This window comes from Zootoca vivipara, chromosome 1 (genome assembly GCF_965207765.1).
Source record: "Zootoca vivipara chromosome 1, rZooViv2.hap1.1, whole genome shotgun sequence".
Classification (NCBI taxonomy): Eukaryota; Metazoa; Chordata; class Lepidosauria; order Squamata; family Lacertidae; genus Zootoca; species Zootoca vivipara.
The window spans coordinates 53,744,904-53,768,281 of NC_142582.1; the positions used below are offsets into that span (position 1 = coordinate 53,744,904).

A 23,378-nucleotide genomic window follows, 5' to 3' on the forward strand; every position below is an offset into this window, starting at 1 on the left:
TTGGAGTTGCTACTCTTTGCATATCACTAGTATTAACAACAAACAGATAAAATACATTGTACCAATTGTATCCCATCTGAGATAGTGTGTTTGTATATAAAGGGCAGAAGGGAGGCATTATGCCAAGCTGCTAAACAGATCTTTTTTTAAAAAAAGAAAAATATTCAAACTTCCTAAAACCATGAAATGAGAAATACCATTAGAACCACATAGAAATTTTGGCTGTTGTCAATTGGAACTGAAAGTGGAGGCAGTAATGAGAATGGAGGTCATTCTCGGTGGATTTGTGGATGAAGTTCCAAGTGTCTATGAATCCCCGATCGTTGGGGGGGGGGCTGTCCCATACCTTAGAAAGGGGTTAAACTTACTTTGCAGAGACTCATGTTGTCTAAATGCTGTGTGACAGATAGTTAGATTTAATTTTTACAGACAATTTAGGTACGTATTTGTTGTACATATCTGAAGTAGAGAATTTCCTGCCTCCGTGCAGTTTGAACTGGGGGTACCTTCTAGCTCTTGTTTCTACTAAGGATTCAGTTGACACTGTCATATCATAAAGCCTAAAGATAAACAAAAAGGCATGCAACCTTCACTGAATGTTTGCCTGTTTGGAACCCACATGACATACTCCCATACAGCAGTGATGGTCAAACTTGGCCCTCCAGCTGTTTTGGGACTACAATTCCCATCATCCCAGGCCACTGGTCCTGTTAGCTAGGGATGATGGGAGTTGTAGTCCAAAAACAGCTGGAGGGCCAAGTTTGACCATCACTGCCATACAGCGTTGTGTAATGTTAGCCTGATGGCGGCTTTTCTGCTGCAAAACATGGAAGGGGGGCAATTTGCAGTGGATCATAGGAAATGCTTAATTCCCCCCCCCCCGCCCGGTGAAGGAGTAAATGTGTAGAGGGGCACAGCATGTCTGTGCTTTCCATGCCAGTGTAATGCTGACTCACACCCAGTTGCTTTTCATGGATAATGTGAACAGCGTGTATTACTGAAGCAGTTTGCACATGTCCTTGTATAAAGTAGGGAGCACCATGCAGAAAAAACCAAGAGAGGAACGTGGATCAATAGCTTGTTCTCAAAAGATAAGGCACACACTTTAGAATGTGCTACCGTAGATGTCTTCTCCGGCTTTAAGTGTTAGAGCTGACAGGGAAATGTGTTGCATATCCAGGCAAATATGTACCTAGCTAGCTGAGTCAGTCAGGTGGTGGTGTTTTTTTAAAAAAATGGTTCTGAGCAAAGAAACGGAGCTGGAGTATAAATCCTGCAGCACCAATTTCATGTTTGTTTTTTTAAAAAATGTATTAAATTTTCCATTTTAACAATCCAATAAAAACCACATTATCTGCAGCACCAATTGGACTAGACCTTGCTGAAAGGATTCACATTACAAGCCCAGTCCAAATGCATAGTGATGAATGGAAATGTTTGATGTTGGGAATCAAGCAAATGCAAAGCAACTCTTTGCTGTGTTGCTGGTTCCATTTGGGCTTTTCACAAGGTGTGTAGAACAAGCAAGAAGGAAGACAGTTGCTGGAGATAAAAATTGAGAACCACACAAGGTAATAATGCCTGAACTGGGAATGGTTCATTGGCATTAGACTCCTGCCGCAGAAAGTATCCGGCTAAAGGTGCTGTCAGTAGGGCAACTGGCTTCCTTTTGTGCCTTTTTTATCACGGATGGTTAGGCCTTTGTGGCATCGAATTTACAGGGATTAGTAGGTCGTTGAGCCAGCAAGGGCAAATCAAAATAAAAGCGTTAAGAAATAATGCAAAGAAGCCTCAGAAAAGCGGGGGACGGGACGTGTGGGAACAGACAACTCTCTGGTCTCAACATCTTGTACTGTACTGAGTGGGTTGGAGGTTCTCAGCTGGGGGGGGGGTGTCTGTGTTGCTGTCAGAGAGTTAAGCTCTGCTGCCAGGAATTTGCAGTTTCTCCCTAGGCCGCGGGGGATGGAAGAGGGCGGGAGAGCGGGCAGGCTATGCAACAAGTGGAGAATTCTCTATTGGCCTCTGGAATGCATGAGCTGAGCAAGGGATTTCTGTGGACACCCAGCCGCATGTGAGCTGTGCCTCTGCTCTCGCTGTCCCCTCTGGGGCAGCCGAACCGGGTGATGGCTTCATCAGAGCGGCCCCCTGGGATCTCCCACCACCGCGACCTCTGCCGCCAGACCGTTCATCTCCTGCGGAAGATGCGCTCAGATGTCAGTAGCCTCCTGGAGTCCTACGTGAGTCTTTGATTTGAAACTCTTCTTCCCACTCTGCGGCTCGGATGTCTTATATTATTTGCTTAGCCTCAAAAGCTCTGGTCACCTGTTTTCTTTGAATTTTGAAAGCAGGGCTTCATTTCAGAGGGGGGAAAAGAACCCTGTTGTTAATCTTAAACTTCGTTGAGCTTTCCTTCCACTGCAAGGAAAAAGCGATGCTTTAGCACTGATCAGGTGTGGAGCTTACCTAGCTGAGAGTGGAGCCAGAAGAGTCTTTCCCTTGAGAAAGCATAATGGGCTTTGTGCTCTTTCTTCTCTCACAAATTAGACCATAAGGCATCTTAATGCTCCCAGTCTGGGGTGCCTTTAATTTGGATTTCTAGTGAGATTCATAATTATAGATAAGTGGTGGTTTTTCCCTAATCAGGGCTTACCCAGAGCCTTCTGTGCATCGGGTTATTTAATTTTATTCCAGTTGAAACGATTAAATCGCTAATCTCTACCTGGTGTTTCGGGAAATCCAGACCTGCAGAGGGCATCTAATCTTGATGTGAAGGCACCGGTCAGCCGCTCCTCACTCCACTCCCTTTGAAAGCAGTCTTCGTAGTTTTACAATATTTAACAATGAAGGGGGAAATGAATCACTGCAGCACAGACTCAAGTAATTAGAAAGGGCTCTATATCTTCCCCAGTCCACTCCCTGCCCACAGGCAGAACCATCCACCCACAACTCGGCTGGCACTTTGTTACGGAACAGTGCAGGGGCAGAACAAATAGCTCCAGATAACTCATGCAATCATTTTAAGGCGCATATTGGGGATCAAAGAAAAATAAGGAAAACAAGCGGGTTTTGACCTGGAAGGGGTGGGGGGGCTTATTTCCATTGCCAAACCTTGGTGGTCCATCAAAGCAATTCTCCCAGAAGGAATATTTTGGAGCAGTCTTGCCATGGTAGGAAGTAGGTTTTCCATCCCTATCAGAAGTCAAGACAGAGTTCGAACCAGGGGTTTAATTTAATTATTTTGTGATAGACCTGCCCTGGGGCAGGGTAGGGGTGGAAAGAACAGGATAAGAACCGCTCAGGTCCTATAATATAGCGCCATCTAGTGGAAGCTACGTGTATAACTTTCTCTTCTTGGAGTACCTTTGGAGTCCATATCTGAATGTGGTTTATCACACCTCCACAGGCTTTCCACATTTGCCACACTGAATACCGTAATAATTAGTTATTAAGTTATATACTGATTACATGCCAAAATTGCTTAAGCGGTTTGCAATTATAAAATCAATCCGTAGTTAAAATACAGTGCACAATAACACTAAAACGTCCTGATTTAAAATATACAAGAAGGCAAGCAATTAAATAGCATAAGCATTAAAATAGCTAAAAACTTGATAAAGCAATAAAATCGCAAGTCCAGTTCAGGGGAATGTCAGGATGAACAGTTGTGGTGTAATGATTGCCTCGAGAAAAATCTGGGCAGAATTTCTGGAAACATTTTTATTTCCCCCATCTACTTGCTCACCTTCCGATTTCTTTTCTTCTAGGTTGAGAAACAAGAGTTGGACAAAAACTTCAACCTAGACTCGATTGACGGCGTGCCAACAGCTGGCACTGAACAATGGAGCGAGTTTTCAGATGCCGAGCGGCTAGGAGACAACCTGAAAGCTTATTGGGCATTTCAGATATTACTGGATGAAATCCTGGAAGAGCAGAGGTCCAGCTTGAGCCCGGATGACACAGATTTCCATGAGTCTATCCAGTCCGTTGTGCTCCAGGTCACGGGTCTCACTTATCAACTGGAGGAACTGATGGCATTGCTGGAGCACAATGTCCCAGCCAAAGAGTTGGGAAGTATCAGAGATGCTGGTGGAAAGAGCTCCTTTGAGAAGAAAATGAGGGGCATGAAAGTACTGCAGGAGCTTGCCCACTGGACTGTCCGGTCTGTCCGGGACCTGCACCATATCTCCAAGTCTGTTCAGACAGGCGCCATCCCACGTTTGAGTCACCGCTTGGCTCAAGCCCAGAAGAAATGAGGCTGCTCTTCTCTGTCGAGGTTCTTTCCTTTCCAAAGGCCGTACCTCCCTCTCAGCTGTGGTGTAGTGGATTGGTACAGTATGGTCAGAGTGAGCCCTCTGATGAGAGAGTTGGAGTGACTAGTGCTTTCCAGACGTTAGTATTTATTTCCTTTTGAGAAACCCTCAAATTCAAGCTGCATACCAACATTGATTTTGGGGTGGATTCACACAACCTTTGAAATGGAGACTTCAGTGACCGCATGCCAGTTGCGGCTGACTTACACACACTTTGTCCAAGGATTCAGGGTGGGTTGCAGTATGTGTAGCTTTAGAGAAACCTCGGGAATTAATCTGGGGGAGGTCAGCCAGCAGGTTTACAGGATGAACCAGAGATTTCAGCCTCTCCTTCCCACCACGTTCTGAACCCTGCAGTCTTATTTGCCGTTGCTGTTTGTTTGAAGTTTGCATCAAAATCCTTTTTGACTTCCATACACTGGGAGGGGGAGAAAGCTTTTACTTGAGTTTGACTTGACAGCAAGTCATGTGAATCCACCCCTGCTGAGTTTCACTTGGGCAAATTCAGCTACAGTGATTGTGTAAGCTGGATCCAATGAAGCATTGCAGGGGGTTGGACTAGATGACCCTCATGGTTCCTTTCGACTCTGCAATTCTATGATTCTATGCCATGGTACATGATAAAGCCCTGCTCAGATCTTGGAACTCACAACTTGTCACAGGCATCTATTTGGCTGTTCAAGAGGGTTGGACCTTTTAGGAAAGTGTGATAAGGTAGCACAGGAGACTACAGTAGAAAAAGTGAATTTGCAAAATCAGCTCCGCACTCCCTTTCAGCTCACAGAATTCTCCGCTGGAATAATGATTCTTCAATTCAGGGGAGGGGCACAGTACATGTAGGGTTGTATGGACCCTTTGAAGTCCAGTTTGTCCCAGTTCACCATGGGGATTCTAAAGTAGATCACAATCAGACCCAGGTCATGATCCACCCAGATCAGATCAGGTTAAGTCTGCTTTGGAATCTGGCTCCTGCGGATTCCTCCCCCAGCCCTAGATACACAAAGGCTAACAGCTGGGGAAAGAATATTTGTTGGCCTGGAGATCTGACGAAGCTCCGCTACTTGGAGTAAATAAAGATGAAAATGTGATGTCCAACAAATGGAAGAAATTAAAGCCACCCCTTTTCAAGTTCTCAGTTTTACTATTACCAGAAGAAGTTGTATAATCCACTTTCCAGGAATGCTTCATTTTGCTTATGAACTGGAACAGGATGGAGGCATAAGAGCTCCTGCAAGCTTTTTTTTTTTAAGTGCCAGGCAAACTAATGCAAATTCATTGCTAATTCATTCACTTCAATGAGAGGATATTATGGAAGTGTCTGAATAGGGTTCTAAAATTGCCTGTGCCCCTCGTGCATTCTTTGAAAAGTCTCACAGCAGGCTCCAGGAGACCCTGTTTCTTCCCATGGAAGGCTGGCTGTCGACAGAGAATGTTGCTTATGCGCCAGAAAGCTCCTGCACTAAACCTGCTTTGCTAACGCTTTGCACAGGGACAAGTGCTTCATTTACGCAGGAAAGGGGCCCATTTAATAGTTCTAGGCTCACTGACACTGAAACTATATTTAACCATGACGTTGAAAGACTGTACGTATACAAAAGCAGGTTAGTATTTTCTGGAAGTGGCTGCTTTCAAACCAAAGCAGTTGGCATTTTGTTTTTGCTAACCTAACCGGTTAGGTTTATTACATAAGGCTGCAATCCTTAGTAGAGAGAGGAGTAAGCGATGTTGAACACATCAAGCTTTACTTCTCAGTAAATTTGGAAATGCACAGCTTGGCAATGAGCTATGTGGCTGCAATACTTAGGATCAAATCCTACTGAACATAGGAATTATTTCTGAGTAAACATGGACAGGATTGTGGAGCTAGTCACTTAAATGGACTGCTGTTTTTTCTCTGGGGAAGGTGCAAAATCTTTTTTAAAAAATGGATTTAATATATAAATGTGTACAGATTGGCTAATCATTCATGTGGAGCCTTTAATCTATGCCAACTGTTATTTAAAATGAGCTAAAGGAGAGGGGGGTTTACTTTTTAATCTGCATTGGTTCTATGTTCTTGGAGCAACTAGCATGAATGAATTAACCCATAGGGTGACTTCTCTGAATGTGTGTGTGTGAGAGAGAGAGAAAGCAGGGGCAAGGAGACTTCAGAGTGTCAAAAAATCCCAGCAGGAAATGTTAAATGTTCGGTCCTGTGTGCCTAATTCAGAAGAACGAAACTAAAAGTGGCTAGAATGAGTTGTTGTTTGGGTCGAAGACTCTTTTAATTGGTGGGGAAGAGTTTCTGCCAAATGATCTAGGGCAATTATAGAAGAACAGAGTGTTTGTTAACCGCACAAAGGAGATGGTAAAGGGATGGGGTTTTTCAATCCATCTCTCAAATTAAAACAGGTTTGGTGATGGAGAGCGTCTGTGTGTTACATGGCTTGCACTAGCGTCCTGGGATTCTGCACCAAATTAATCCAAATTTTGCTCTCTGACTAAAAAGATCAGGATTGTAAGTCCTATTCAGAATAGATCCATTTACATTAATGAACCTAAGTTGGCCGTGTCTATTAACTTCAGTGAGTCTGCTGTGTGTGGAACTGGCATTGGCTGTCACTCATAGATGCCACTCATATATTTAACCTGCTTAACTGATAGGAGTCTTTTGTTGAATCTGGAATACTTTGGTGACAGAAGGAAAGAGACAAATAAGGGGGAAAGCAACAGAATGTCTGTGGGAAGGGGAACGTGACTAGAGTCCTTTGCATTCTTCCTTAGGGAGTGATTTCCATTGAACTCAGTAGGATTTACTTCTGTGTAAACATACTCAGGATTGGGCTGGGAAGGTTAAGAAGAGGAGCCAGGTCACACAGAAGCTTATTCTCTGAATACTGGACTTTAAAAAAAAAACCTACCTACTTCTGCTGTATAAAGGTGGGCTTTTTTTTCTTTCCCAAATATGACTTCCGCTGAATAAAGGTAAAATTCCCAACTTCTAACTCCAGATTCTGTGTAAAATTCAGCACTGGTGGCCAATGACCCCTTACCTTTCCTGTGAAGGTGTGTTGGGTGGGGTGTTTTGCTTCCGCTGCTATTCACACATGGGGAGAGAATGTCAAAGCACAGGTAATGCTTGGAGAGGTTAGGCTAGCCTTCCCCCATATGATGTCCTCCAGATGTTGCCAGATTTAGCCGCCAGCATCCCTGACCATTGGCTTGGTGATGCTACGGTAGCAGGGAATGATGAGAACAGGAGTCCCATCACAAACATCTGGAGGGCACCAGGCTGCAGAAGGCTGGATTAGACCAATTCACATTTCCATAATCCATATTTTGAAGGAGCTCCTCTGAAGGCTATGGCCTATTTTATATAGAGAGAAAATAGTGCTCTTTCATTGACTAGGATTCAGACTTAGCATTCTACGTATGAATGGATGGGCACTTTCTGTTCATAAAAGTGACTTGGTCTAGCAAGGGGAGTGGATTTTTGCTAATTTCCCTATTCCCCAATGCAAGTTCCCATGCTGTCCTCCCCCCCAGCCTCTGGATCAGATTTGGCAGAGACTGCATGGAAAGAGGAAATTAGTGAAATATATATGAATGGCACAATTCAATTTCCCACTAGAGGTCACCTTTATCCACTGTGCTGTTTCTAACTTGAATATTTATATTTATGCTATATTTTAAAATGTGAAATGTTTCTTCTAGCAAGTTTTTTTTTTTATAAAAAAAACCTTTAGAAATGTATGAAACCTATAATTATCGGAGGTGCTTCCTTATTTTATATTGTGAGTTAAGAAGAAATGCCTCCCGAAATAAAATTTTGAGTTTTCTAACTTGGAAGCAGAGTGAAAATATCACAGTTGCTTCCCAGTTGTGATCTCACTTGTTGCAAGAAGGCTTTTCGCATCTAGAAAAAGAAACGGCCTCGGTCCGGTATACCTGAAGGAGCGTCTCCACCTCCATCGTTCTGCCCGGACACTGAGGTCCAGCTCCAAGGGCCTTCTGGCGGTTCCCTCACTACGAGAAGCCAAGTTACAGGGAACCAGGCAGAGGGCCTTCTCGGTAGTGGCACCCACCCTGTGGAATGCCCTCCCACTAGAGGTCAAAGAGAACAACAATTACCAGACCTTTAGAAGGCATCTCAAGGCAGCCCTGTTTAGGGAAGCTTTTAATGTTTAATGGATTTCTGTATTTTAATGTTTGATGGATTTCTGTATTTTAGAATTTCTGTTTTGTTGGAAGCCGCCCAGAGTGGCTGGGGGAACCCGGCCAGATGGGCGGGGTATAAATAATAAATTATTATTATTATTATTATTATTAACATAACATTATTAAGAGGGTAATTGGTTACACACAACCAATGTAATTGCTTGAAAACCATTTTGATCAACTAAACGTGTCCCACAGTTACTCGGACAGATTTTTTTTAGAGCATACATTTAAATATAAGTAATTAGAAAAACTTTAGATGGCCAAGTGCAGTCTTAGGAGAAGCATTTCCCACCTCATCTCTCCCACATTGGAGAGAATGCCTCTCCTAAGAACATGGTGTCTAAAGCACATGCATCAATGGATCATCTAAAAGGTGGATGGGGAAACCTGTGGCTCTCCAGATGATTTTGGACTCCATCTCCCATCAACCCCAGCCAGCATGGCCAATGGTCAGGGATAATGGGAGTTGTACTTCAGCAACATTTGGAAAGCCACAGGCTCCCTACCCTGCTCTAAAAACAAACTATGCTTCTTACTATATGCTACCCATTTGTCAATTTAACCAATTAATGGATTAATCCCCAAACTGATGTGGTTAAAGATTTGTTTAATTGTTTGAGAGCCCTAATTATTGATTGCGCCAAAGTGTGTTAAAATAATTTGATTAAATAAAGTTGATTTATTTTTAACAGGATACTGTTCTGTTCTTGCTCTTTGTATTTGGGGTGATTATTTGGCGTTTTAAAGTTGTGCCACTATTTCGGGATGAATCTTCTGTGGGTGTTGGGTCGAGAAATTAGTGGAGCGGATCTTGTTGCTGCCAGCAGAGTGCAGCGATAGGAAAATGCACAGATTAGCCTCTTCTGCCTGTGGAATTTTGCCCATCGTAAAACAGCACCAATTTGGGCCAGTATTTCCTGTGCGCGCTTTGTTCCAAGGAATCTCATTGCTCAGGATTTTATCTCCGTTCACAACTCCTGCTCCCAATTATCAACATTTCTGAATCGGCTTGGTTGCCCTCATAGTGAGTCATAGGATGGAAGAGAAGAAAGGATCACATGTCCTATGGTGCAGTTTCTCATGTGGGCATTCTTTTTGGAGGCTGGACAGGTAGATTTGGGGACTGAGAGCTTGCAGTGCAAGTTATTCCTTCTAGTTGTTGTTTGCTAAATAATAGGAGTCAAATGGAAGCTTAAACCCTATGGATGAATGACAATACAGTGGCACCTTGGTTCTCAAACAACTTGGAACCCAAACACTGCAAACCTGGAAGTAAGTGTTCCGGTTTGTGAACATTTTTTGGAAGCCAAACGTGCTCTGTTTTGAGTCTTACGTTTCCAATTTGAGTGACACACTTCTGTTTTGAGTGTTACGCTGAGGTCTGTCTGGTTTTGCTATTTATTTTGCATTTTTGTTTTTGCAGCTTTTTTGTTTTGTTTCTGTGACTGTGTGGAACCCAGTTCAGCCACTGATTGATTGATTGTGTGACTGCAGTACATTGTTTATTCCTTTCATTTTATGGATCAATGGTCTCATTAGATAGTAAAATTAATGTTAAATTGCTGTTTTAGGGGTTGTTTTTAGAAGTCTGGAATGGATTAATCCATTTTGCATTACTTTCTATGGGAAACTGCGCCTTGGTTTCGGAACGGACTTCCGGAATGAATTAAGTTTGAGAACCAAGGTACCACTGTATATTAATGATGATGATAGCACCCTCCAAAATACTTTTTGGTGTCATCCTAGGACTTGGGAGAGCAGCTTTGAAATCCCCAAGTAGCTGTGATGACCGTGATGATAAAATGGAGAGGGGTAGAAGCATTACACCACCTTGAGCTGTATGTAGTAATAATAAACTAAATCACCGTTTCCCTATGAGATTCTCACCACCTTTCCATTCTGGAAACTGACTGCTCAAGGCAGTGAACATCAGTGGACCCACACCGTGGAGGTGCAGGAATAAAATGTGAAGGGTGAGTATTTATAACATCTTGCGGTGGGGCACATGCATTGTACGTGGCCAAGGGAAGGGAGGAGGAAGAAATGTGTTAAAACTGCACCCTGTCATTGTTCGTAGGCATGGGTAGGCAAACTAAGGTGCAGGGGCTGGATCCGGCCCAATCGCCGGCTAGATCCGGCCCGCGGACGGTCCGGGAATCAGCGTGTTTTTACATGAGTAGAATGTGTGCTTTTATTTAAAATGCATCTCTAGGTTATTTGTGGGGCCTGCCTGGTGTAGAATGAATACATGAGTACATGAGTAGAATGTGTGCTTTTTGTGGGGCATAGGAATTCATTCATTCCTCCCCCCCCCAAAAAAAATATAGTCTGGCCCCCCACAAGGTCTGAGGGACAGTGGACCGGCCTCCTGCTGAAAAAGTTTGCTGATCCCTGTTCTTAGGGGTTAGGAGTTCAGGGAAGTATGGAGGGGGACACACAACCTGCCATATACTGTGAACTTTTCTCCATCAGTCAACTTTCTTTTGGGCAGTATAATGCCTCAAAACCACCCCCTCAAGTCAGAGTCAACAATGCACAGCGAAACTTGAGAGCTTGTGGTTTATGTATTGACTCCTGGTCACGCTGTAAGTGACACTGTCTCCTTCCATCTCCCTCCTTCTTCTCTCTTTAGTAACCAGAGAGTATGAAACCCATGACTGATTTGAAACTGAGCGGAAATAAACACTGAGGCTGAGCCAAGTGCTCGATGAAGCTTTTCCTGAGACTCGCGGTAAACCAATGAAAGAAATCTCCCACCGGTGAACTTGGCAATTTTCGAAAATAACATAGCATTAGTTCAGACCTGATTAGCTGGGGAAATGTTCCCATGGTAAGAGTCTGACTTAATTAAACTGGCTCTTTTCTATTCATCTTGGTGCTTGAATCCTGCTTACAGGATGACCTTCAGAACATCACTCTCAGTTGCCTTTCATTTCTCCCTCTGATGGCGCTGGTGCCTGCCTGGCCAAACAACACATTATCCCTTTGGGTAGCAGTTGCTGGAAATCACAGGTAGACAGAGAGCTGCTGTGCTCATGCCCTGCTTGCAGACTTCTTCCCAGAGGTGCTGTGAGGACAGGAAGCTGGACTAGATGGACCATATGTCATGTTCATAACACAACCATTAAGTGAGACACAGCTCTCTTGTCTGATGTACACAAAACAGGTTGCATTTTCTTTTTGTTGGTTGATTACAGATTACCAATGTAGTAGTCGCTAATTCCCCATTTTTGAATAGGCAAACCTAGGTGGCCACAGAGGTATCAAAACTAGCAGACCAGTCTTGGGCACCAAAGCCCCTGTTAGGGTGAGCATGGTTTTGTTTCTGGGCTTCATGCAGAATTTGAAAGAAGGACCACTGTGGAGTTAAAATGTTTTACACTACATTCCTTCCATACTTGTCCCTTTTCCTGGAGTTGCCATCCCTGGCGGTTTGCTCAACATTTAATGGGAAACTCTCACATTGTTGTCAAGCTTTTATTCTGATGTTTTGTGTTGTCCTGTGTTTCTATGAAACGGGCTCTGGCCATTCCTCCTAAAGTACTTTGAGTGTAAATAATATACACTTCCAGTGCTCATTTAAAGCACAGTCGTACCTTGGATCCCGAATGCCCTAGAACTCAGACGTTTTGGCTCCCGAAGGCCGCAAACCTGGAAGTGATTGTTCCAGTTTGCAAACGTTCTTTTGGAACCAGAATGTCCGACGGGGCTTCCGCAGCTTCTGATTGGCCGCAGGAATCAGAAGCCACAAACTGGTTTTCGGATGCTTTGGAAGTCGAAAGGATTTCCGGAATGGATTCCATTTGACTTCCAAGGTACATGGTTTCCCCCCAAGGATCCTGGGACCTGTAGTTTACCCCTCACAGAACTACAATTCCCAGAACCCTTAAACTACAGTTCACAGGATTTGCAGGTGTGGGGGTGGAGTGATGTGCTTTAAATTTGTGGTGAATAATCTGTCCTTTGGGGAAACACTTTTACAAATATGAAGCATAAGTATTTATTTCAGACAATTCTCCAGTAAGGTGCCCAGCACTTTAGGTGAAAGCTGGCTGAGTTCACAGTGATTTTCTAATACACACTGGGGTACAATCACATGACCCCCTTTTGCTCTTGGGTATTAACTCAATAAGAACAAGAGAGATTATTGTTTAGCTAGTGTCATTAGTGTGCTTAACGGAGTAATATGAGCAAAAAAGACAGATCTCTGCCCCCAAAGAGTGTAGATACCAGGGTGGGGTGAGAAAAGGAGGGGGAACTGCTGTTTTGTCCATGATGCAGTGGTTGGCAGCGCTACACAGGAAGATCAGATTGCAAACAAATGTGTTTTGAACTGAATTCTGAAAAGTTCCCATCGGAAGCCCCGCCCACCCGTGACTTTGGCTCTTGGTGAAGAAGGCGAGCATCTGCTTCATCTGGAGCTAGAGCAGTTGCCACGAGGACTTGGCGTGTGCTGACTCGTCAAAAGGGTCATGTGCCTGTACATTGTCTGCTCTACTGTTGTGCAATCTTCCTATCCTCTAATAGAATGAGAGGACAGCTTATGCACCCTTCCTTTGCAGTCTGAGTAGGACAGGCGCAGGTTTATTCTCGGCAGCATACAAAACTGCAAGCTTGTCTGTACAAGTACGATTTCTGGCCTGAACCCGAGACAGGAGAAAGGGCTGCAACACAGTAGCTGAGCAGATGCTTTGCATGCAGAAGGAGGTCCCATGTTCAGGAGGAGCTGACAAAGCACTGGAAATTCTGGACAACCATTGTCTGAGTGTAGGCCATACTGAGATGGACCCAATGATTTGGCTCCATATGAGGCAGCTTTGTGTGTCCCTGCTGTGATGCCATATTTATTCAGATACAAGTCCCATCATGTTTGATGCATTTTACTCCCAGGTGTGTATGTGTGTATGCAAAGTATTGTAGCCTTGGACTCTTTTTTGGGGGGTTGCTCCAAAATATTCTCAGAGTAGAGGGTGTGATGCAGTGGGCAGGATATTGGACATCATCAGAAATACCTGTGTTAAAATCTCTGCTGAGCTATAGAATTTAGTGGGTGAAGATCAAACCTATCCATTCTGAAGGAAATCAGCCCTGAGTGCTCACTGGAAGGACAGATCCTGAAGCTGAGGCTCCAGTACTTTGGCCACCACATAAGAAGAGAAGACTCCCTGGAAAAGACCCTGATGTTGGGAAAGATTGAGGGCATAAGGAGAAGGGGACGACAGAGGACGAGATGGTTGGACAGTGTTCTTGAAGCCACCAACATGAGTTTGACCAAACTGCGGGAGGCAGTGGAAGAAAGGAGTGCCTAGTGTGCTCTGGTCCATGGGGTCACGAAGAGTCGGACATGACTCAATGACTAAACAACAGCAACAAACTTGGGCTTCAGCCTCCTGCAGTGAAAGGCAGAGCAGGGAAGAGGCAGTCATTGGCCTCCATCTATGTGTTGGAATGGAAACCTCTTTGTGGGACACTTCTCTAGTATATGTGCTGCCAAAGCGAGCGGGGGGGGGGGGGGGAGAGCACTTCTCTACCTGTGTTAAGGCCGCTGTGTAATTTAGAATGTTGAAAGATCAGGATTTTCTACCACACAGGGAGTCGTATGATTTGATGGCACAAGTACAGTATTCAATTCACTGATTGAGTTTATATACCACCTTTTCCTCCAAGGAACTGAAGGTGATGCACATGATTCTCCCCTCTCCACTTTATTGGTACAACAACCCCGTGCGGCAGGTTAGGCTGAGAGGCAGTGACTTGACCCAAGGTTGCCCAACGAGCTTCATGGCTGAGTGGGGATTCGAACCCAGGTCAGTCTAATACAGGCATCCCCAAACTGTGGCCCTCCAGATGTTTTGGCCTACAACTCCCATGATCCCTATCTAACAGGCCCGGTGGTCAGGGAAGATGGGAACTGTAGTCCAAAACATCTGGAGGGCTGAAGTTTGGGGATGCCTGGTCTCATATGTTAGCCAATACACCACACTGGCTCTTTCAATAGGATCCCCTTTGCAGAAGTTTCCCCTCCCAGGCTCTAGAAAGTGCTGAAGCTGGTGACAGGGGGGTGGGGGTGGAAGGGGGTGACATGGATGACATGACAGAGCAGGCAGGGTTAATACACTCATTGCTGTTGTCTACCTCATGTGGTGATGGGGTGCAGGAGAAGAACTACGAAAGAGGACTGTTCCCTCAGTCTAATCTACCAAATGGTGAGGATAAGAGATGACAGCATGTTTGCTTACCTGAATTCCTTGGATAAGGGTTGGATAAAGAAGTAATGACTCCTGAAAATCCAGCTCCTTGGGGAGGGGTATTCTATAATGCACTCAAGCGTCTTTTTCTTGAAGCTCCCAAGATTTAATTGCAGCATCCCTAATATAGGTTGGGGCTTGTGGCATGTTAAAGACTAAGGCAGGCATCCCCAAACTTCAGCCCTCCAGATGTTTTGGACTACAATTCCCATCATCCCTGACCACTGGTCCTCTTAGCTAGGGATCATGGGAGTTGTAGGCCAAAACATCTGGAGGGCCACAGTTTGGGGATGCCTGGACTAAGGCTTGATCAAATGCATGCTTCCTCAAACCCGGCCCTCCAGATGTTTTGGACTACAATTCCCATCATCCCTGACCACTGGTCCTGCTAGCTAGGGATCATGGGAGTTGTAGGCCAAAAACATCTGGAGGGCTGAGTTTGGGGGCGCCTGATCTAATGCTACATGGGTGGCATTCTGCTCGTGCATCAGAATGTCCCCATTCCCTCCTCGCATGCCCCTCAAAATTTTCTCCAGGTGGCCCCTCCCCCCACAACCCTCAATCAGATTTTGGGGCTGCAGGGGAGTAAAGAGGAGCATGAGTATAGCCAGGGCAGCTGGGGGGCAGCTGCCCCCCATCAAGTAAAACAATAGAAATACTTAACCAACTGACCAATCACATCAGTTCCCCCCCTAACGAAAGTCCTGCCCCCCCTAACAAATTCCAGCACCCCCCAACAAGAATCCTGGCTACACCCATGAAGAAGAGTGGGAAGTTCCATTGCACAAGTGGAACAGCTGCGTTGGATTCAGCCCAAATGGGTTTATTACGGAATAATTTGTCATGGATTAGAATGCAGATGTATCTGATGAAGTGGGCTTTAGGCAACAAAAAAGCTTAAGCTGTGATAAATCTGTTAGTCTTTAAGGCGCCGCAAAACACTGTTTTTGCCATGATATCAGGATAGGATTGCCCATCTGGAACAAGCAGGGATGTTGCATTGCTCAATCTCCTCTTCCAAATCAATAGCCCCCTCCTCCCAACACCACAAATTAGCACAAAGATAGTAATACGCTCATAAAACAAGCTGTCACACAAGTTGTAAAAGTCCTTTTTAAAAACATTGAAATTTATTTGATTAGGAAAAGCAGCTTTGGGCGGCTGCCCGAGGGATGTTTTGTGTGCATTTGTTGCATCACCTCATAACAGAGTACTAGGAGACGATGAACAGCTCGGTTTAGAAACTGAGGCAAAGCGCTATAGTATAAAACCCCCACATCAACCAGAGAGTGAGGAAGCACAACCTGATATATAAAAGGCTGAGTAACCTGACAAGGCCCTTATAATGTTGTTTCTGCTCAGGGCTTTGCCTTGCCCATTCTTCACAGAGCGATGGCAGAGCCTGTGACGTCCCATGTGCCCATTGGTCTTGCTGCCTGGCTCTGATGGGAGTCCAGCAATGTTTAGAGGTTCCCTTAATGCTCTTTGCAATAGCAAGCGTATCTTTACAATCTACACAATGCAGTGTGCTTTCAGGTGGGTGTTTATTGTGGGATGAGGGCTCCACATCCATGCTAATGCTTGCTTTCGCCCACCAGTCAGTATTCTGCCCCTGTTACCTGTGCACCTACTCCCCAATGAAAGTGTGTGTCTTATTTCTGGAGCCCTGGTAAAAGTTGCCTCAGGCAGCGCTGAGTTCTGGAGTAGTTTCTGTGGCTCCGTAGTTTTCTTCATCCTGTACTAGACGTTCGTTTGACAGCTCCTGGTACCCTCTGCTTTTAAAGTGCCGGATTTTGTAAACTGCGATTGCCATGGTAATGGCCAAAGCAGCAAGGACTGTTATTGAGATTCCAGCGATGGAACCTCCTGAGAGTTTAGAATGATCCTGCCCATCCAAAAGCAGAGCTATCTCTTTCTTATCAGTGGCAATGGCCAGCCTCCAGCTCCCGCTTTCATGTGTTTTCACCCAGGCTTGGCTACCGTCAGACTGCACCAGGATGGTGTCAGGAAGGCTGGAATTTGTGGAGGGAGAACGCAAGAAGGGTGGGAGCTTGAGGGGGGCTAGCTGCTGGGCAAAAAGGGTCCCGGCCTGCAAGCAATAGAGGATTTGGCAGCCATCGCTCAAGTAGGCCTTATGTTGGCTATGCCCAGCTGGGCATTTCATGGGGTATTTGGTAGGGGAGTCCTGGTAGAAAAAATCCTGGAGGACCCCAGGGCTCTGCCCCTTCAGTAATCCAGCCAAAGGATTGCCAGACTGGCAGCTAAAGAAGCCCCCAAAGGGCACCGCGAACCGAGATCCCATCTCATAGTCGCTGCTGACACACACCTTCAGATTATTAAACAGCACCAGGGGGAAGAAGTAGGCCGGGCAGGCACGGGTCTTGGTAACCGGGTTCTCGTTCCCAGTAGTGTACAGTCCTCCAAAGAGAAAACCTGAGTCTTGGGGGACGGGGCCCGTGGCAGCACACCAGTAGGCATTAAACTTCACCGTGCTGGGATAGTAGCGGATGCCGCAAACGGTATCGCAGCAGGAAAGGAAAAGGTAGCAGGTGTGGCACTGCTGGTGGCATTCCGTCTTGGGCTTGCTGGCGGTGCGTTGCTCGCCGTGCAGAAGGGCAGCAGAGAAGTTGGCTGGGCAAGAAGAGCCGCCGGTCAGTGGGTTCTTTATCCGGTAGGCCTGGCAGAGTTCCTCGGTGTCCCTGCCAGACACGCCGTGGCATTCCTGGAAGACTCCCCCAAAGGTGAAGTTCGTGTTGGGGTTTTGGCACGACCCGTCGTCTACGTTGGCCTGGAAGTTGAAGTTACTGGACTCGGGCTTGAGGCAGCCTGGGTGGGTGTTGACAGCGTAGTAGAGGAGGATTGCCCTTTCCACCACAGCGGCCACTCGCCGAACGGTAGGCTCGGGCAGTTCCGGCAAAGATTCGGGAGTGATGAAGAATGGCAGAGGCCTTCCAGACTTGCCTATAGCCACTAAGCTGTTAGGGATGCCTTCTTGCCACTTCTGGAGGGTGATGCCAGGGTAGAAGGGCACACTGCCCCAGCTCTCCATCTTGGAATCCACGGTGTTGTCGATGTAGCTCTTAGTCAGATTGTCCCAGACCTGCGAGGAGAAGCCCATTCCCAGGTTCACCTTGCTGAAAAAAGTCACTGAGGCTGAGGCAGTGATGCCTGCTTTCTCCGAGGCCTTTTCCAACAGAAACTTGCGCTTCACCTGGTCCTCCTGTATCAGGCTGGCTCCAGCTTCCAAAGCTGTGAGGACGTGTGTGCCGTAGTTGAGCACCAGCAGCTCTGCGAGGTACTCAGCAGACCGGCTCTGATTGTTCTCTAGGTGGTTGCCTATGTTCACAAGCTGACGGCGAAACTCCTCGTGGAAAGCCATGGACGGGAGAGCTTTGACGGAGTAGATGTGGTACCGGGCCTGCACCCGTGTGGTGACTGTCTCGTCATAGACGTTGTGCACCTTGGTCTCCTGGGAGCCATCCGAGAACTTTCCGTTAAGCACCGGAAGGAAGGAAATGTCAGCGTTGACAGACTGGGCGAAGGCATCCGTGTAGTTTTGCCAGTCCTGAATGATCTCAGAGTGCAGTTCCACCGTGCTCTTCTTGAGGGGCAGCACAAAAACATTGTTGGGAATGAGGTATTCGCCATCTTCTGTGGTCCGGCACTGGGAGTAGTTGAGACTCATCACCATCCCCATCTCTATGTTGCGCAAGTTGTCCCAGCCACCCCCTGGCAGTACCTCCAGCACTTTCTCACCAGGATCCCTCTTACAGGCCTTGAAGCTGACTGGATCCTGGGCTCCTGCATCTTCTGCCCTCAGGAAAATCAGGAGAGGCCAAAGCCAAAGTGCCATGCTGGAGAAAGGGAAAGGCCACTTACATGCACAGCCCTGAAAAACAACACACAAGTCATGTAGCCTCTAATAAACAAAACACATTTATAAAGTTTTTGTGGACTTCAGTTCACCTCAAGAAAATTGCCTCGTGTTTCTTTTTTGCCCACTTCTATGCTAAAATATCAAACTGTACGCCAGAAACTGTACGCCGGCTCCCTCGGCCAATAAAGCGAGATGAGTGCCGCAACCCCAGAGTCGTCCCTGACTGGACCTAACGGCCAGGGGTCCCTTTACCTTTACCTTATGGGATGCGGGTGGCACTGTGGTCTAAACCACAGAGCCTAGGGCTTGCCAATCAGAAGCTCGGTGGTTGGAATCCCCGTGACGGGGTGAGCTCCCGTTGCTCGGTCCCAGCTCCTCCAAACCTAGCAGTTCAAAAGCACGTCAAAGTGCAAGTAGATAAATAGGTACCGCTCTGGCAGGAAGGTAAATGGTGTTTCCGTGCGCTGCTCTGGTTCACCAGAAGTGGCTTAGTCATGCTGGCCACACAACCCGGAAACTCTATGCCAGCTCCCTTGGCCAATAAAGTGAGATGAGTGCCGCAACCCCAGGTAAAAGGTAAAGGTAAAGGGACCCCTGACCATTAGGTCCAGTCGTGACCGACTCTGGGGTTGCGCGCTCATCTCGCATTATTGGCCGAGGGAGCCAGCGTATAGCTTCCAGGTCATGGGGCCAGCATGACAAAGCCGCTTCTGGCAGACCAGAGCAGCACATGGAAACGCCGTTTACCTTCCCGCTGTAGCGGTTCCTATTTATCTACTTGCATTTTGACGTGCTTTCGAACTGCTAGGTTGGCAGGAGCTGGGACCAAGCAACGGGAGCTCACCCCGTTACAGGGATTCGAACCGCTGACCTTCTGATCAGCAAGCCCTAGGCTCAGTGGTTTAACCACAGCGCCACCTGGGTCCCTACCGCAACCCCAGAGTCGTCCGCAACTGGACCTAACGGTCAGGGGTCCCTTTACCTTTTACCTTATGCTAAAATATCAATGTAGGTTTTTAAAAGATGTATTTATGCTTGCGGGTTTCCTGTTGGCATTTGGTTGGCCACTGTGAGAAGAGGATGCTGGACTATTCTGCCTCGGATGAGAGACAATTTTGCACTCTGTTCTGCCTTGGTCAGACCACATCTGGAATATGGTGTCCTGTTCTGGGCACCACAATTTAAGAAGGATGTTGACAAGTTGGAACATGTGCAGAGGAGGGCAACCAAGATGATCAAGGGTCTGGAAACAAAACCTTATAAGGAACAATTGAACGAGCTGGGTATGTTCAAATAACTTAATGGCTGTCACATGGAGGATGGAAAAAGCTTGTTTTCTCCTGCTCTGGAGGGTAGGACTTGAACAAGTGGATTCAAATTACAAGAAAGGAGATTTCAACTAAACATCAGGAAGTACTTTCTGACAGTATCAGTTCTTTGACAGTGGAACGGTCTTCCTCAGGAGGTTGTGGAGTCTCCTTTCTTAGACGTTTTTAAGCAGCGATTGGATGGCCTTCTGTCATGGATACTTGAGATTTCTGCATTGCAGGGGGTTGGACTAGATGGCACTCAGGGTCCCTTTCAACGCTACAATTCTATATATTCTTTGACTAGAGTGGCCTTTGGCCTGACCCAGCAGTATTCTTCCAATGTTCTTATTATATTCCAATATATCTAAGGTTTTCATTAGATAACATTTCTTATGGTAAATATGTCTGGTTCTTTAAGTTTGTTTTGTGTGTAGTTTCTTTTTTTCTTTTCTAATAAAGTATTTATTTTTTAAAAAAACCCTGAAATGTATTTAATTGTCTCACAAGATTTATATACTGTTTAATGAACAAAAACTTCCAGAATAAAAAAACCATTAAAATAGCAATAAAATCAAAAGTTAAAAACCTATTTACGTCATCTTTATCTAAATATAAATAAAATGCATGCAAAATAAACACCATTCACAACAGAAGTGGGACATGGAACACCCACATATATGGTATTGTTTTTGTTACAAAATCCTAATGGTCAAGATACAAATGAGGTATGTTCACCTGGCCACTTTAATTTTAGAGAGAAAAACAGCCTGGGTGCCTAATATCCCAAGCCATAAGGTGGCTAGATTGGCCTCTACTAGGGCCAGGGCCTTTTCAGTATTGGCCCCAACTTGGTAGAACGCTCTTTCACAGGAGACCAGGGCCCTGCGGGATTTGTCATCTTTCCGCAGGGCCTGCAAGACAGAGCTGTTCCGCCTGGCCTTTGGGTTGGACTTAGTCTGACCCCTGTGTTTTTCCTCCCTCATGGCTTGGATTTATGGATTACTTAAAATGAGGCTGCATTTTAAATTTTAATACTGTATTTTAATTGTTTTTTATGTTTTATTGTAATTTTATTGGTGTGAGCCGCCCTGAGCCCGGTTTTGACTGGGGAGGGCGGGGTATAAACAGCCTGTTCCTGGTGCTATTTGCCTTCTGTTAATCATTGAATTGGAAGGGAACAAAAGGGTCAGATAGTTCAAACCCGAGCAAGGCAGGAATCTTTTGCACAACATGGGGTGACCCTGAGATTAAGAGTCTCATGCTCTACCGACTGAGCTATCCAGGTACTATTTATGACAAGCAGTGTGTGGTGAGGGGTGTGTGTGTCAAATAAAAGTCAGGGATGGGACCATTTCTGACAAAACTGGTATGGGCCCTGAGCTTTCTCCAAAGGTTGCTTCCAAACGACCCGTTCTTTGAGCATTCATTCTGATTTGTTTGCGTAAAGGCTATATATCCTGCAATGGTTGCCTCACACTTTCCCCTGCACATTCCACAGTGGACCGCGGGCTCGTGCCCGACGAGCTGGGTGGCAGAGCAGCCTCGCACCCACATTTTCTGTAACAATACAGGTAAAGAGTCCTCTTTTTTCTGGTGGGGGGAGTGTGTTTGCTGCACAAGATCACCAAATCCACCTAAACTGCACAAGATGAATTTGCCATGAGAGGGCCGAACCTCACCCATGAAATAGCAAAACAGCGATGATCCGAAAGCTTACCTAAGAGAGATGCCCCTCTAGAGGTCCCAAAAAGTTGTGCCTTACCTGACTTGTGTCTTCCCAGCTCCTCTGCTTGCTTCTCTCTTAAATGGACAGCTCAGCTTGCTTTGCACACTTGAATTCCTTTCCTTTTCGGGGGTTTTCAAAGAGGGCGGGCAGGCAAATCAGGGGAGGGGAGGGGGCAGCAAAAAGAAAATAAAAGAGGAACTTCAACTGCCCAATCCCATTGGTGGAGGGGGAACTTCTTGAGGGTGTGCCCATCTCTCAGGGGGCTGTTGTGAAATGAGTCATGGGTCATCTGATGTTGCTAAGGGAAAGCGAAACCTGTCCTGTAAAGTCCCTTCTGCAGTCTGTTTGATATTGTTTCCATTTGCCTGAACTGGCTCCCACCAAATGCTGGACTTTCCAGGCTTTGTTGGATACAGTACAAGAATCTGTCTCCAGGCCTTAATGAAAGGGAAACAACTTCTAGCCAGGGCATAATTCTGCTCTGTGTCAAAAACAGAAGTGAGGGGGTAGAATCCCAGTTTCTAATCTTGAGGTTCTGAAACAGGGATGGCTAACTTGTAGCCCTTCACCCTTGCTGGATAGCCTGGATTACAGCTCCCATTGTCCCCTGCTGGCTGGGGTGGATGGGAGTCAGATTCTGCCAGGCCACAGTGTCCCTATCTCTGTTCCATGCCAAAGAATTCTCTTACTTTCCCAATTTGTTAGGCACATTTAGTTCTCTCGTCTACCCCCAATTCACTCCCTTCACCCAGGAAGTTGTAAGAACATGTTATAAGAATTTTAAGGTCTTGAATATAGAACAAATATTCATAAATACATATCTAAATATATGAACCATGTGTCTGATATAGTATGGGAAAGCAATCCTGAAGCCATTTTGATTCTCCCAATGACTTCAAATATTCCTCTGCCGTAAGGGAGGCAAATGGGGAAAGCCTTCCCATTGTCTTTTTGCTTGCAAATCCTGCCTTAAGGGCGTATTTGTGTATGAATAGGGTGAGCCTGTGACCTGGATTCAGGAACTAAAGTATTAACCATCACAAAACAATGGCCAGACTGCTCAGGTAATGCAATCAGTGACCATGAACAGGTATCCTGGCAGGAATCATAGAATCATAGAGTTGGAAGAGACCACAAGGACCATCCAGTCCAACCCCCTGCCAAGCAGGAAACACCATCAAAGCATTCCTGACATATGGCTGTCAAGCCTCTGCTTAAAGACCTCCAAAGAAGGAGACTCCACCACACTCCTTGTCCTTGGCAGCAAATTCCACTGTCGAACAGCTCTTACCGTCAGGAAGTTCTTCCTAATGTTTAGGTGGAATCTTCTTTCTTGCAGTTTGAATCCATTGTTCCATATCCGCTTCTCTGGAGCAGCAAAAAACAACCTTTCTCCCTCCTCTATATGACATCCTTTTATATATTTGAACATGGCTATCATATCACCCCTTAACCTTCTCTTCTCCAGGCTAAACATACCCAGCTCCCTAAGCCGTTCCTCATAAGGCATCATTTCCTGGCCTTTGACCATTTTGGTTGCCCTCTTCTGGACACGTTCCAGCTTGTCAGTATCCTTCTTGAACTGTGGTGCCCAGAACTGGACACAGTACTCCAGGTGAGGTCTGACCAGAGCGGAATACAGTGGTACTATTACTTCCCTTGATCTAGATGCTATACTCCTATTGATGCAGCCCAGAATTGCATTGG

At 45.9% G+C, this 23,378-nt stretch overlaps 2 protein-coding genes and 1 long non-coding RNA gene across 3 annotated transcripts; 2 read left to right on the forward strand and 1 right to left on the reverse strand.

Moving 5' to 3' along the window:
* The first annotated feature begins 1,995 nt into the window (after positions 1 to 1,995).
* On the forward strand, positions 1,996 to 8,010 carry CNTF (ciliary neurotrophic factor). The gene is made up of 2 exons (XM_035124412.3): positions 1,996 to 2,237; positions 3,765 to 8,010. Exons 1-2 carry the CDS (start codon positions 2,124 to 2,126, stop codon positions 4,251 to 4,253), a joined length of 603 nt encoding a protein of 200 aa, XP_034980303.2. The 5' UTR covers positions 1,996 to 2,123; the 3' UTR covers positions 4,254 to 8,010.
* A 1,696-nt stretch (positions 8,011 to 9,706) lies between these two features.
* On the forward strand, positions 9,707 to 11,378 carry LOC148687569 (uncharacterized). The gene is made up of 2 exons (XR_015948661.1): positions 9,707 to 10,483; positions 11,143 to 11,378. It is a non-coding gene; the product is annotated as an uncharacterized LOC148687569 (long non-coding RNA).
* Positions 11,379 to 15,866: 4,488 nt separating this feature from the next.
* Positions 15,867 to 22,014, reverse strand: LOC118089640 (macrophage-expressed gene 1 protein-like). Its single transcript, XM_035124397.3, has 2 exons — positions 21,708 to 22,014; positions 15,867 to 18,647 (listed from the first exon to the last, which is right to left on the reverse strand). The coding sequence occupies exon 2, from the start codon at positions 18,609 to 18,611 to the stop codon at positions 16,440 to 16,442; it is 2,172 nt and encodes a 723-aa protein (XP_034980288.1). The 5' UTR covers positions 18,612 to 18,647; positions 21,708 to 22,014; the 3' UTR covers positions 15,867 to 16,439.
* Between the last annotated feature and the right edge of the window lie 1,364 nt (positions 22,015 to 23,378).

Coding starts and splice junctions, on each gene's coding strand:
- CNTF (XM_035124412.3), top strand. CDS start 2,124: ATGGCTTCATCAGAGCGGCCCCCTGGGATCTCCCACCACCGCGACCTC. Junction 2,238..3,764: donor GTAGCCTCCTGGAGTCCTAC/GTGAGTCTTTGA, acceptor CTTTTCTTCTAG/GTTGAGAAACAAGAGTTGGA.
- LOC118089640 (XM_035124397.3), bottom strand. CDS start 18,611: ATGGCACTTTGGCTTTGGCCTCTCCTGATTTTCCTGAGGGCAGAAGAT.